General features: G+C 41.7%; 1 protein-coding gene across 8 annotated transcripts in view; it reads left to right on the top strand.

The window, feature by feature from the left end:
* LOC145348921 (protocadherin Fat 3-like) overlaps positions 1-14,029 on the top strand; it is a 567,559-nt gene that overhangs the window by 361,045 nt on the left and 192,485 nt on the right. For all 8 annotated transcript variants that reach the window (XM_080197003.1, XM_080197010.1, XM_080197006.1 and 5 more), the window contains one exon: positions 9,137-9,198. In XM_080197003.1, coding sequence (XP_080053129.1) covers positions 9,137-9,198 — 62 coding nt within the window. The remainder of the gene's footprint in view (positions 1-9,136; positions 9,199-14,029) is intronic.

Genomic DNA, 14,029 nt, shown 5'->3' with positions numbered 1-14,029 from the left:
GCACCTGCGCAAGGATATTTTGGCCTTGGAGGGAGTGCAGAGGAGGTTTACTAGGCTGATACCGGAGTTGAGGGGGTTGAGCTATGAGGAGAGGCTGAATAAACTAGGCTTGTACTCGTTAGAGTTTAGAAGAATGAGGGGAGATCTCATTGAGACGTATAAGATGATGAATGGGATGGATAGGATAGAGGTGGAAAGACTCTTCCCGCTCAAAAAAGACAGTAGGACTAGGGGGCACAGCCTCAAGATAAAGGGGGGGCAGTTCAGAACGGAGTTGAGGAGGAACTTCTTCACTCAAAGGGTGGTGAATCTCTGGAATTCTCTGCCCGTTGAAGTGGTGGAGGCTGCCTCGCTAAATATTTTTAAGAAGCGGGTTGATGGGTTTTTGATAAGAGAGGGGATTAAGGGTTATGGGGAGAGGGCGGGAAAGTGGAACTGAGCCACGACAGATCAGCCATGATCTTATTGAATGGCGGGGCAGGCTCGAAGGGCCAGATGGCCTACTCCTGCTCCTATTTCTTATGTTCTTATGTTCTTATGTTCTTTTCCTCATTATTTTTGTTATCTCATATTCCTGTTTTACATTGTCTTTTACTTATTTTACTTTGCCTTGTTGTGGACTTCTACCCATCAATCATTTCTCTATAATATTCACTGTGAAATACCCATCCTGTTTGCTTTCAGAGGAGCAAGAAGCAGGCAGCCCTGTGTGTCAGTGCAGCCATCACCACTGCTTAGTGATTCACAGGCAAATTACATCATGCAGTAAATTCTTAACCTCAGGGAAATTGCCTGAATAGGCATTGAATAAAGGTTAAACTTCCCTAAGGCAGGGGAAGAAACATTACCTCCTGTGCAGTAGTTATTAAAAGATATTGGCATCAATCTGGCAACAGTGCAGAGGGATCTAAGAAATTGGGGAAGGATATTGAAGAGAATATAAATTTAATATAGAAACACATTATATGATTTAAGTAAGTCCTGAAATGAGTGTTCCAGCCTACACAGTCTGCTCGAGGATCCACTCTGCCAGTTGTAATAAATACGCTTTCTGAATTGGATGAGCAATTTAAATTTGCAGGATCCTTTTGTAACATCATCAAAAGAGGCTCTGCATGCAGCAGGTCCACTCTGTATGTCCAATATCCAAGTCCTTGGACTGTTTGGAGACCAGTCAGAGGTCAACAGCTTTTTGTCTCTGTTGACTATAACTTTTGGCCTGTAGTCAAATTCTAATTAGATTAAGCAGATTGTTGGCAATACTACAGGGCGGATTAAATTTATATTACTCATAGTATCTGACTGAAATGGAGCTCTCTATTTGCAAATGTTGTACATTTAATCTCAATGCCGCCTTTGCTTTTAGTATTTCCAGCAAGGATATAGTATAAAGTATATGTAGTAATAATGAATTGTTAATTACGTTGTATAGCTAAATGGGGTAGACTTAGAACAAATTTAGTGGCACAAAATTGAGAATTTGTGAGGCACTTTGGACCATCAGTGACCTTCCCTCATTATAAGTTTGAAGTGTGAATGTTCACTGATGATTGCACAATATTCAGCACCACTCACAACTTCTCAGGTACTAAAGCAATTCCTGTCCAAATGTAGCAAGACCTGGATGATATCCAGGCTTCAGCTGATAAGTGGCAAGTAACATTCATGCAACACAAGTGCCGGGCAATGACCGTCTCCAACAAGAGAGAAGCAAACCATCTCCATTGACATTCCATAGCATCAGCATCTCTATCCCCCACTATCAACTATTCCCGTTGACCAGAAACTGAACTGGACTAGCCATATAAATACTGTGGCTATAAGATTAGGTCAGAAGTTGGGAATTCTGCAGCAAGCAGCTCACCTCTTGACTTCTCAAAGTCTGTCCACCATCTGCAGGGTGCATGTCAGGAGTGTATATGTAATACTCTTCACTTACCTGGATGAGTACAACTTCTTGAGAACCATTACAACATCCAGCACAAAACAGCTGACCTGATTGACACCTCATATCCCACTTTCAACATTCAATTCCTCCACCACCAACATTTTGTGTACCATATCCAAGATGCATTGCAGCAACTCATCAAGCCTTCTTTGCATCTTCCAAACCTGCGACCTCTACCAACCAAAAGGGCAAAGGGAGCAGACTACTGGAAACAATATACCTGCAAGTTCCCTCCAAACCACATACTATCCTGATTTGAAGCTATATCACCATTCCTTTACTGTCACAGGAACAGAAATCTGGAACTACCTAACAGTAGCCCACATGGACTGCAGCTGTTCAAGAAGGTAAGTAAGAATGTGCAACAAGAAGATAGTGATGAGGTGCTGCCTTTAACAGCTACAGTCCATTTGATAGAAATACTCGCACAAGGAGTGGACTGTGGAAGTGAATTAGGCACTGGTATTACACAGCTCATTGAAGGAAGGGTACAAAAGAAAGAGGAAGATGCAGAGCAGTGAGGGCCCATGCTGTGCATGGAAATTTCTTGGGCCAATGCAGAACTCTAAAGCCTTATCAGGATGCCATCAATGCTAGAGGACCATCTGATCCAGGTACATTTCATCTGAGTGTTTCAAATCTAGCAGAGCTGCATGCTCTGCAATTGACTTTAGGTGCCTTCCAGAACACTTCATTTGAACATGTAACTTTGAATGGACCTGCCAATGCATGCCACACATCTGTTGAGTGATCTCAATACCTCCTATTGTTTTTCTTCATCACTTCATCATTTTCTTTGTGTTTTACCATTAACAAATGGAAGAGCATATGTCTGGAGTTACAAATTGAGACTTAGTGTTTATAAGAAGTAACAAAGCCCACCTATCCAACTGCTGGAGACTATTTTCAATCACAGCCTCCTGCCCCACCCATCTGAATCTAATCCACCTGCTGTTGTAACACCTAGCTTTGACTGAAAAAATGTTTAGCAGAAAGCCAAGAGTTAATACCGAGGTAGCAGTGAGTCAATTCTTGTTATAATTGGAGAATGCTATCTTAATAGCTGGGGAAGATACCCAAGGATCAATGATAAGTCACTAGTCTCTACTTGTGAACTGACCCAGTGAGCCATCTAGCAACCTGACAAAATGGTAGCCTCTGGCTTAATCAATTTACATTGCTGCAAAGCACAGGGCTGCCTTCTCACCCACTAGCAAAAGAAAGCCCTTCAGACATGTCTCAAATCTCTGAAGGCAGCAACACCTCCTAGTTTTGAAACACTGCTGTGATATTTAAACTTAAATAGGATGTGAATTGAGGTGGGAGTTTTTTTTGCACCAAATGTACTGCACTTTTGGAGCATTAGCACAAAATGTGACAAAACAATTTGAGCATTCACTCTTTTAACTGCTACTTTATTAGTTTAAGTTTTTCTTAATAATTATTATAAATGGACATATAAAAATAATGTCAATATTGAAATTATTTAACATTCTGAATGCATTTAGATCAATGTCATTATTTCCTGTTTTATCACAACCTAGACTTCTGTCTAGACTCTGATTCATCACCAAGACCAAGGTTAAGTAAATGCTCAAAAGGAACACAATGAGTTGTGAACGTGATTGTTATTATCTCACTCTCCAGAAGAGTATGGTAACTATTCTATCATGTAAAAACCCACCCCTTTTTCTCACAGATTACTGAACTTTGACAGTGGAAGTTGAATGGAGAAGAGAATTTTCAGTTAATATCCATCATCGTGACCATGAATGTTCTGAAGGTTGTAACTGATGGAACATTTTGTGCTGCTCTTGATTAGCTGTGTTGCCAGTATTTTTGTGATTTGTATTCTTGATCAAAGAGGCCTTACTGTTTGGTTTTGTTGCATTTTTATGTTGCAAGTGCAGGACAGCTTCACCAAAACAATAAAATGTCAAGGTTGCTGGAGGCACAAGCTATGGTCTGATAATACCCAACACGGTCTTTTTCATCTATAGTCTTTTATCAACAAAGCACAATGTGTTAAACCTTAGGTTGGATCAGATAATAAGTTGGCAATACAATAAAGTTTCAATCTTAATGAGAATATAATGCTTTTATTCTTAGTGTTAAAGAATAAGGTCTTCAATAGGAAATGTAAAGTTGAAATTCTTTTATGTTGTTACATTATCTTTCGTTTATCATGTTGGGCCCAATTTTTAACCTAGCATTAGCAAGAATTAACAATTTTCTGTTCTAATTCTAACCATGGCTTTAAAAATTGCTTCCTACTTCAGCCTTGATAGTTAAACATAGCTTTATTCTGTGCAATAAGGCAAAAATCATCTATGCACAATGTTTTACGCAGGAAGTACATTCTCTGCAAATTATTAGTGTCAGAAAAGCAGGCAGCGCCATGGTGTACCGTGGCATGATCATGGAGAGCAGCATAACAGCAGTGGAGGCAGATTCTATCCTTGGCTCTATCAAGTTGTTAATCTTAGCTGCACTGGTTTAGTGAAGCTTTAGACTGGTAAAATCAATTGATCACTCTCTAGGTGAGAGTTTAGTATGGTGGTAGATATTTTTGATTGTATGTTTTCATTGTAGTTCCTGTTCTAATCAGTTTGAATTCATGGTGGATATGTTTGAATTTCAGTCACTACAGTGGACTCCAGTTCTCTGCATTCTGGCTCGTGCAAGCAAGAGTTGCTTATTTACTTACAGAATTATGACACTCATCAGATGATTGTAAATCACATGGTTTATTGTTTAGTCCAAGTTGGTCTAAATTTATTTTCTTTATTTTGTACACATTGTATATTGTGTATGGTGCTCCTGTAAGTCAGGGTATGTGATCTGCTTTTGTTCTCCTGCCTTTGCATTTTAATTTGCTCAGGGCAAATGGACAGGTGCTCCCTGCCCCTCACCAGTGGCATAGAAGTTCTTGCCGGAGGGAACCTCATTTCAATATATTTTTATACATTTAAATATAGAGGGACATGCCTTGATATTGTCCTGGCACACATTGCCACTGCTCTGGCACATGTTGGCAATGCCCCTTGGCCTGTCCTTGGCACAAGTTGTCAATGTCCCTGGCACAGGTTGAAACACCCTGAGCACAGGATTGTATTGCCCCCTGATTCTGTCCCCAGCACTGCCCTGAGGTACAGGTTGGCACTCCTGCACCACAACATGGAACTACCCCAACATATGTTGGCACTGCATCAACACAGGATGGCACTGTTGTGTCAGCGTGTATCGGGAGCAGTGCTGGGGTGGGCTCTCTGGGCAGCCCCATTGGCTGGGGAGGGGGTGGGGGGTTATGGATGGAATGTGTAGCTCATACCTGTGAGGGGGTGGGAGGGAAGAGACCCCCAATACTTATGTGGTGGTACTGGTGGTGGTGTGTGGAGAATGCCCTTGATACTTCCATTGTAGTTGGGGAGGGAGTGGAGAGTGTCCCTGAAAATTCTGTGGTGGGGGGGTCACCCTGTCATTTGTAGAGAGGTGCTCTATGCCTGTGGAGGTGGGGCGGGGGGGGGCATGGGAATGTTTATTTTTGCACAGATTGAGGTGCCCTTTGAAGATGGTATATGGATCTCTGTGGATCCAACCTTGCTGGCTCTCTCAGGTCCCAGTCCACCAGCGTGAGAGCACAAACCACTCCTGCAGATTTTCTGTGCGCTGAGTTTCAGAGAATCTGGTCTGAAAACTTGGTTGTGCATCTCGGCTGACACTCTGACAAACTTTAGTAAAATTCTACCCTACTCTCATTCTCTCAGTGAATAATTGGTATTGGAGATTTTAAAAAAATTCTTCACTCTCCCCATCTGTCTCTTTTATCACTCTATCTCTGTTAATCCCATCTGTAGTTTGTAATCTTTGTTTTGCTTTCTGTAAGATATATTTCCTGCTTTATATTTCTGGCTCAGCCTCTATAATGAAAAATCCTCAGTCCCTCAGAGGTTTATCTGAAGGTCGGACTGAGATCAAGGTTGAAAATAAGGGTATTGGTTTTCATCTCGAAAAATTGCCACCTTTCAGCAGTCAGGCTGTAGAAGTGTGAAAATCAGAGGTGTCACAAAGCCAAAAATTAGCAATTGAGGGGCTAACAAAGGTGAGAGGGAGGCCTCCCCTGTGATCTTCCTGACGTCTGAGTGAACTGTCACTGAGTATGGTGCCTGGCAGCTCTGTGGAGGCAATTTCTCACAAGCAGAAATGGAGACTCCATGTCCCAGTTGACAGAATAAGAAGTCTCACAACACAACAGACGTGACAAAGTTCAAGCCAAATAGCTCATTCAGTGGGTTATCTCCTCTATTTTGAAGGCCCTACCTGCTTTGCGTCTCTTTATTTTTGGAATTGTGTTTGCAATTCCGAAGGTGCCTCAAGGCCCCCTAATGCAGTCCTCTCTGAGCAACACCCATCTCTTTTGGTGGAGGTATTCGTTGTATTGAGCTAATGACCCACTAATCCGACCTGCAACTTCAGAAACCTACCCATCACTGGATAGCAGATGCAGGATCAGGTACATGTCTAGACCTTGCATTGTACTGGCAATAGTCACCCTACGTGTTTCTCAGCAAGTTCTCATGTAGCAGCAGGAGGGCACACTCACCATCCAATTAAGTACGGCAGATGGGTTCCTGAGGCTGAACCATGAATAGGATGTCTCCCAGCAATGGCAAATTGGCAGCCTAACCATTCAAGGAAAGTGCCATTGCTTGTAGAGAGAGAGAGAGAGAAAGAGAGGCAGACTCTGAAGACCATGTTGTAAAATCTGGTTCAGAAATGGTCACAACTGCCAGGCCATTTTCATGGAACAGCAACTCTTTCATGGGACAGTACCAAGGTTGTCAAAAAAGAGAACTGCACTGAGGATAGATACTTAGGATTTGAAAATGCAGAGATTGAAAGAAAAACCATTGTTGGAGATATGTAGGCTGTATTTTGACATCGAAGGGCAGGACATTGCAAAGGTAACCACACAGGGTTGCAAATTGAAAATAATGTTTGATCACATTCAATACTGATATGGAAAAGGAGGGAAACCCACTATAGCCTGTCACAGAGGAGTACACTTGTAAGATTGACTTGCGTGTGTCAATGCTGTACAGACAATGAGAGCTGGACTGAAGAGAAATTAAGGAGGAGTTTTTGGAAAGGTGGATGTGAAGATAAGTTGTGACATGAAAGTCAAGTTCCTTAAAAAGTGGGATTTGAAATTGAGTAATTAGAGGAGACAGATTGAGGGTCTCAAGAGTAGAGACGAGAGCAATTCAGCAGATCAGCGACAGCAAAGGAATTCTGTTGGTTGGGGACCAGAGGAGAAATTAGTTTTGAAGAGAAATACGAGGGATCTAGGGTGAAATTGTCCAGGTATTGGGATGATACAAGGACATTAAAGAAGACAGGAAATGATAAATAGATTTGTTGGTAATTGGTACCTTTGAAGAGAGTTTGTACGTAATTAATGAAATTAAGTGAAGAGTGAGTCAAGGTGATGATGGAAAGACCGAAATATCAGATGAGGAGGAACTTGGGTATAGTTGAAATCACTACTGAGGAAAAGAGATTGTGATGTGAACATTAACATGGGACTTGGTGGGTGTCACTGCAAAGTGATTTCAGTGGGTGAATGTTTTGCAGTGAGAGGCCAAGTGACACTGCAACAATATGATTGGGCAAGTAACCAAGGAGGGAGGCTTCGGTATGAAGGGAGAAGGAGTCAATGTCCACAAGTCAGGTTTTGGTTAGCCTAGGATGTTAATAGATTCAGCCAATGTGCATAATAAGTCTTGTCTGCTAAGGAGCTGCGAACAAAATATGGAATATTGTCACTTTATATGCAAGTTAAATTCTGCTCAGAGAAGTAAGGCTTCAAGGAGTAACATATCAGTAAAAAATCTTTTCAGGCTTTCTTATTGCTGTAATAAGTTACTTACCAAAGTGTGAAATTCAAAATAGTGAACACCTCGCAGTGACATTTGGTTGAAAGCAAGGGCAAGTGTGGTTCTTCATGCTAATTCCTTAGTTGGTTATTGTTTGCTAATAATGACATTCTCTTGTGGCTAACACTCCATATCATCAAGGAGTGTGTAACCAGCTATTCTTTCTAGACCCAATGATATTTTAAGAAATTAACCATGAAATTATGTAACAAACAGTAAGCACCGTGAGCAATTTGTAGACGCTCAGAATGTCACTACTTTAACAAAATATCATTTGTCACCACTCTGGAGGTCGGGTCTTGAATTCCATGTGGAAATGTTTAGCATTCCTAATGCTAATCTTTGACAGATGCCCCTTCTTTGAAGTGTGCTTTTGCTGCCTTCACTGCTTCACAGAGCAGTTATGTACTTACCAGTTATAATCGCTCATATTGTGGTTGGATTTACTGTCAGAAATCTCAGCAGAATTCCTATATGCATATAATTAACATCACCACTTCGGCTGCAACTCCTTCCTCTTCACAAATTAAGTTTGCTGGTAATTCATCAAAGTTAAATAGATTAAAGCACTTAGTTTCTGACTGTAAGGTTTGCCTGATTGTCTTCAGAGTCTGCTATTAGAATTTTCAGCCTAATTCCATTTGTAATTTCAAGGTCAATACTTTGGCCTAGATTTCCTGGTTCCAGCTGTGGCAGGGACCTGTCATGGGCGGGATGAAAAATCTGGTAAGGCAGGAAAAAGTCCATTAACCTGGACCAGAAAATTCCACCTTGGAATCAAAACATGCATATAATTGTGAATACGAAATTTTTGTTAGTTTAGGTGGTTGCTATGTAATAGTGAAAGATATGACTTCCTTTGTGGTATCAAAAAGGCACTTTTACATCTGCCCACAATGGGAAGTTTATTACCTATTGCAGAGGGTCTCTTTCTAACTACACCCACCACTCCGCCCGCATCTTCCACTTCCTTGTCAGCCAAGGTTCAAAGGTTCAAACCTGGGTTAAAATATAATTGTGTTCTGATTGACATAATGGGATCGTTGTTTAAATGGTGCAGTTAAAATGGTGGCCAGTGGGTTTCCAGTAAGAATGGGCAGTAATGTCAGGAGCTCTATTTTATAAGCCTCCTCACTCACTCCAACCATACCAGTTGAGTTAAACTCAGTCATTAAGCATTGCCCACTGGTAATGTGTCTGCATATGACTGAATTAAAATAACATTATTCTAAAGTAATATCATTTTTTACAGGTCTGATCATGACTACATCAAGGAAACTGGATCGAGAACAGCAGGCAGAGCATGTCCTAGAGGTGAGTCCAATCTTTGGCATTTTAACTTATATACTGACCTAGAGTATCTACCTGGTGGCGCTTTTTTTTTTGGAACAGATCACCCAAAAGCAGTGAAATCAGTAAAGAAGACTGAGGAATTTGAAGCATAACTTACTTTCAGTTGAACTTCCATGATCATTTATGTTAATTTTAAAAATATCAAGCTATTAACTAGCCCAGATCCAAAAATCAAGCCACCCCACCTCCCACCTCACCATCCTCTTGCAAATTAATCATATTACAAGGCTCCTCTAATTCTACTCGTTTGCAGATCTTTGAGGAGGCTCATAAAACTCCCTGCTGCTGTCAGGCGTTTGAATGGACCTACCTTGCATTAAATTGATTTTTTTCTACACCCTAGCTTTGACTGTAATACTACATTCTGCACTCTCGTTTCCTTCTCTGTGTATGGTATGCTTTGTCTGCATAGAGCGCAAAAAATAACACTTCTCGCTGTTTACTAATACATGTGACAATAATAAATCAAATTAAATAAAGCACTTTTTTTTAAACTTCTGTGTGAAGACGTTAAATTTCCAGCATTAAGTAACCAATCTGCACAAAGAAAATTCTTGCAAACGGGAATGAAACAAATAATTAGATATTCTACTTTAGCGATGTTGTTTGGAGAATATAGATTTGACAGGTTAGTCAAACTTTACTTCTTTGAAGGGTGCCATTGAATATTTTATTTCCTTCTGAGAAGGCATAAAACAAAGCCAAATTTTATTTTCTCATTTGAAAGATGGCATCCCTGACAGTTCAGTACTCTCTCCATATAACACTGAAGCATCCGCTGAGATAACTCAGCCGAATCTGTGGGACTTGAACCTACAATCTTCTGACTCTGGTAATTGTGCAGCCAATAACTCAAGGCTGCACCAAGCTGCAACCTTGTGCACCAAGATTATGTTATAAGAAGCACTATGATTAACTGTATGCCTTAACATTTGTACCAAGTAAATCCTTGGAAGATGGAATGCCAAAATTGTCGAGAGAGTATGTTGTCTTTCTGATTGCACAGCTAGATTATCTTTTAATAAATCCAATAAGATTACTGTTTGTAAAGGTAGTGATCAAGTGTGGGTGTCTTTGACTGAACTCTCTTCTATGTAATGTCAATATTCTAGTACAAAAATTTAAGAAATTAAGAAATTTAAGAAGGTATGACCCACGCCAACAAGGGGGTGACTAATACAACTGGTTCAACATTTTGACAATTTGCTTATGTAGTATCTGAGCCCAGGGCCAGTATTAAACTGTCAGCATTACTATAACAGCAGCATCAGTGTTTACAAGGATATTCTACTAATAAATGGTCACTGTGCAACCCATGCAGCGATAAAGAGATTTGCATTTTTAGGAGAGCCTTCAACAATGTAGAAAGCTAGAAAGCTTCATCTTTGCATAGCCATCATTATGCTAAAGTTCCTTTAAAAACAACATCCTGATTAGGCTTAGCAGCAAGAACAACAGAAAATCTATAAAATGCTACAAGCAGTGTTTCTAATTCCAAGAAATGAAAGGATTGTTCAGTAATTTGTTCTTAGCGTTGGTGCAGACTCTTCAGCTGGCTTGAGGATTTCTTCAATCAGAAAACTCTGGCGTTTTCTCATGAAAGTACTACCGTGTTAAATTATGATGAATAATCTATTCCTTGATGTAGCAAACTCCCTCAATGAGATTGGGCATGAAAGATGATGAATCTAAAATTTTGAATACAATGTTTCAGCATTTTTCCTTTGATGTAATGTTCATTTACTGTAAATGATTGCAGAATTACAAAGTGAGCACTCTGTAATTATGGTTTCTCAGGGCAATAATACTTAATATGCAGTTTGTGCCCAAATGAAAAATAAATAATTTTCCATTATACAGTGACACTGGTTTCCATTGGTAATACAATTTATAATCTTAATTTGGGGATATTACAGTTCTTTGCAGGAGGAAGCATGAATGTGTGTTGGTTTACAATAAATCAGTAATAAAAGTGTTAGTAATGAAAGCAGGCAGGCCTCGGGATTGATCAATAACAGGCTACAAAATTCATTTGCCTAAGAAGGCAGGACTGGAGGAGGGGAGGGCACAGTGTTGCTCGCCTGAGCAGTGCTCATCTAACCTACACATTTTGGGAAACTAAGGGGCAATTAACCTCAGCCAATCAACCTAACCTGCACATCTTTGGACCATGGAAGGAAACTGAAGCACCTGAAGAAAACACACGAAGAGATAGGGAGAATGTGCAAACTCCACACAGTTAGCCAATGTCAGAATTGAACCCAAGTCCCTGGCATCATGAGGTAGCAGTGCTAGCCACCACATCACCATGCTGCCAAAATGCCACCATGCCGCAGTGGTTGAACTGGAGGTAGTTGGATAAGTCTGGACCAATTATGAGAGGATTGCAGAGAACGACCCTATAGGAGTTAGTGGCGCAGAGCAGGAGGGATCCAGATAGCCGTCATAATTCTTCTGGAGACAAGAAAGGCTCTCCGTGGACATGAGGCTGAGTTACTCTGGCAGAGACAAGCTGCAAAGAGGAGCAGTCTCTGTCACAGTAAGTACAGACCATTGATCTTGAGGCACACAGAGATTTATATACGTGACAGGGAGGAAATGGAGGTCCAGGTCTCCACATTGAGCAAATCAACAACAAATGAGCTTTTTTAAATCTGATGAGAACATCAGTGTCACTCAAGGATGCTCTTACCAAGGTAGATAGTAGCAGAATGCTGAGCTCTGTTGGACCACCACTTCCTCACAGGTATCATCAGAATGTCCTGTCTGTAGCCATTCAAGTGACATTAGCCCTGAATTTCTTTGTCTTTGGATCCTTCGTAGGGTCGAGGGGACATCAATGGCATCTTATAGTCAGCTACCCATCACAGTAAAGGGTGTAACAAATGACCTAGTTGAAAGGGCATCAAGGGATTGCATTTCATCACTGATGCCACACAGGCAGAGGACAGTGGGATTTGCCTCTCGCTGAACTCCATCAGCTGCAGGACATTATCAACCGCGCCCATGTGGCCATTAAGGATTCAGCAAAGCAGTCAGGAGCATTCATATACGGGAGGAGATTTTACTCTCTCAATATTCAACTTGTCTACAACATCCAGAAGCACTCCTGGCAAGTGTGTGTGTGATGACTTCGTGCTGAGGCACCATGGATGATTGGTTAGCTCAAGAGGCTCCAATCAGTCCGAAAGGATGACTGAACTTTCTATCATTTGCCATTCCAATTCTCCAAACCATTTCCATTCTGATCTCTCTATCCCCAGACTCCTAAATGTTTTCCATAAAGCTCAAAGGAAACTTCAAGAGCTACACCTCAGCCTTTGATTAGGCACCTTACAATTTTCCAGGCTGAACATTGATTTGAATGACTTCAGGTCATACCCACTGCTCCAGTTTTTGAGAACAGGAGGTGTTGCTAATGGTTTCACTGGTGTTATTCATAGCTTCTCCATGCCAATCTTTTGTTTTCTTTACTTGGGCGTAATTTTCCCTAAAAGGAAAAGCTAAGGTTGGAATTTTCCAGCCGTTCATGCCAGTGGGATTCTCCAGTCCCACCAGCAGTGCACCCCTGCCCATGAGCTTTCTGGCAGAGTGGGGTGATATCAATGGTAAACCCCATTACTAGCAAACAGCACACGATCTTCCCCCATTGGGAAATCACCCAAAGTGTCATAATGGCGAGAATAGCGGAGCAATCCACACCGGTCCATTGGGTGCACTCCACGCCACAATTATCCCACACTCAGTCATCTTTTGGAAGTGTGGTGAGGTGCACACCAGTGCTGGAGGGGTGAGGCCTAAACATGCCAGTGAACCCAGCTGCTGTTTGGGTGTTGTTTTGCAAAGGCCCCCCAAGTCTTGCAGTGCACTGGGAGATTCCCCCCACTTCTTTGGTGGTATGCTCCCCCCCCTCCATGGCCCCCACTAGGGCTGGCACTGCCCGGATGCTGGGCTGGCACTGCCCTGATGTGCTCCAGACCACCTATTGGTTTCAATAGCCTCCGAGCCCCAGGGGAACTTGTTTGCCTTTGTTTGAACAATAAGCCAAATCTTGTGGCAGGACCATTTTTGGGATAATGAACCCAATTTCGTAATGGACAGATATTGCCAAGAGCAACAGCATTAACTTCCTACCTTTAGGCTCCCTGACCTATTAAGGAAGCCAGGCAAAAATGATCTATCTATCCTGTCAAAGAATTTCTAATTTCTAATAGGATCATCACAAGGGCTCATCAGATCTTGTATCCTTGAGGCTTCAGTAACTGTAGGAATGGCGAGGAAAGCTGAGAAGGCTGCCCCCACCATCCAGTGCTTTTAATTGGATGTGATGCAGCAGAATCTGAGGGATCCTACAGGATCAGTGAGGTGAGTTTTCCCAAGAACTGGAGGCAGAGGACAACTTCTACAAAGCAGGCATCTTCGAAAGTAGCCATGGAATGAGGAGTGTGGTTCCTCAACCTGGAAGCAGTGCACCAAGATGATTCAGAAACTCAGGACAGCAGGATATACTTTCAGGTGTTAAGATCCACATTCTGACTCCCTTAATATTCTCTGCATAGCACGCCTCATGTCCACACATGTTGCATCTCCAGTTATTCCATTCTCGCTGGGTATCTCCTCACATCCCATCTAATCAGCCACAATCTCACTCACCCTCAGCTTATTGTCATCTCACACCCATGCAAAACAGTCACCATCCACAAGTGCTGCTTTTCCATCCTCTCCATGCAGCCAGCACAAATACGCACATCTTTGTTTTCTCCTCTTGCAGAAGGAGAGGGCACAAAACCCT

This window comes from Carcharhinus amblyrhynchos, chromosome 10 (assembly GCF_965287045.1).
Source record: "Carcharhinus amblyrhynchos chromosome 10, sCarAmb.v2.hapA, whole genome shotgun sequence".
Lineage (NCBI taxonomy): Eukaryota > Metazoa > Chordata > Chondrichthyes > Carcharhiniformes > Carcharhinidae > Carcharhinus > Carcharhinus amblyrhynchos.
The sequence above is the reverse complement of the archived record's forward strand: the minus strand, read 5'-3'. Positions and strand labels throughout refer to the sequence as shown.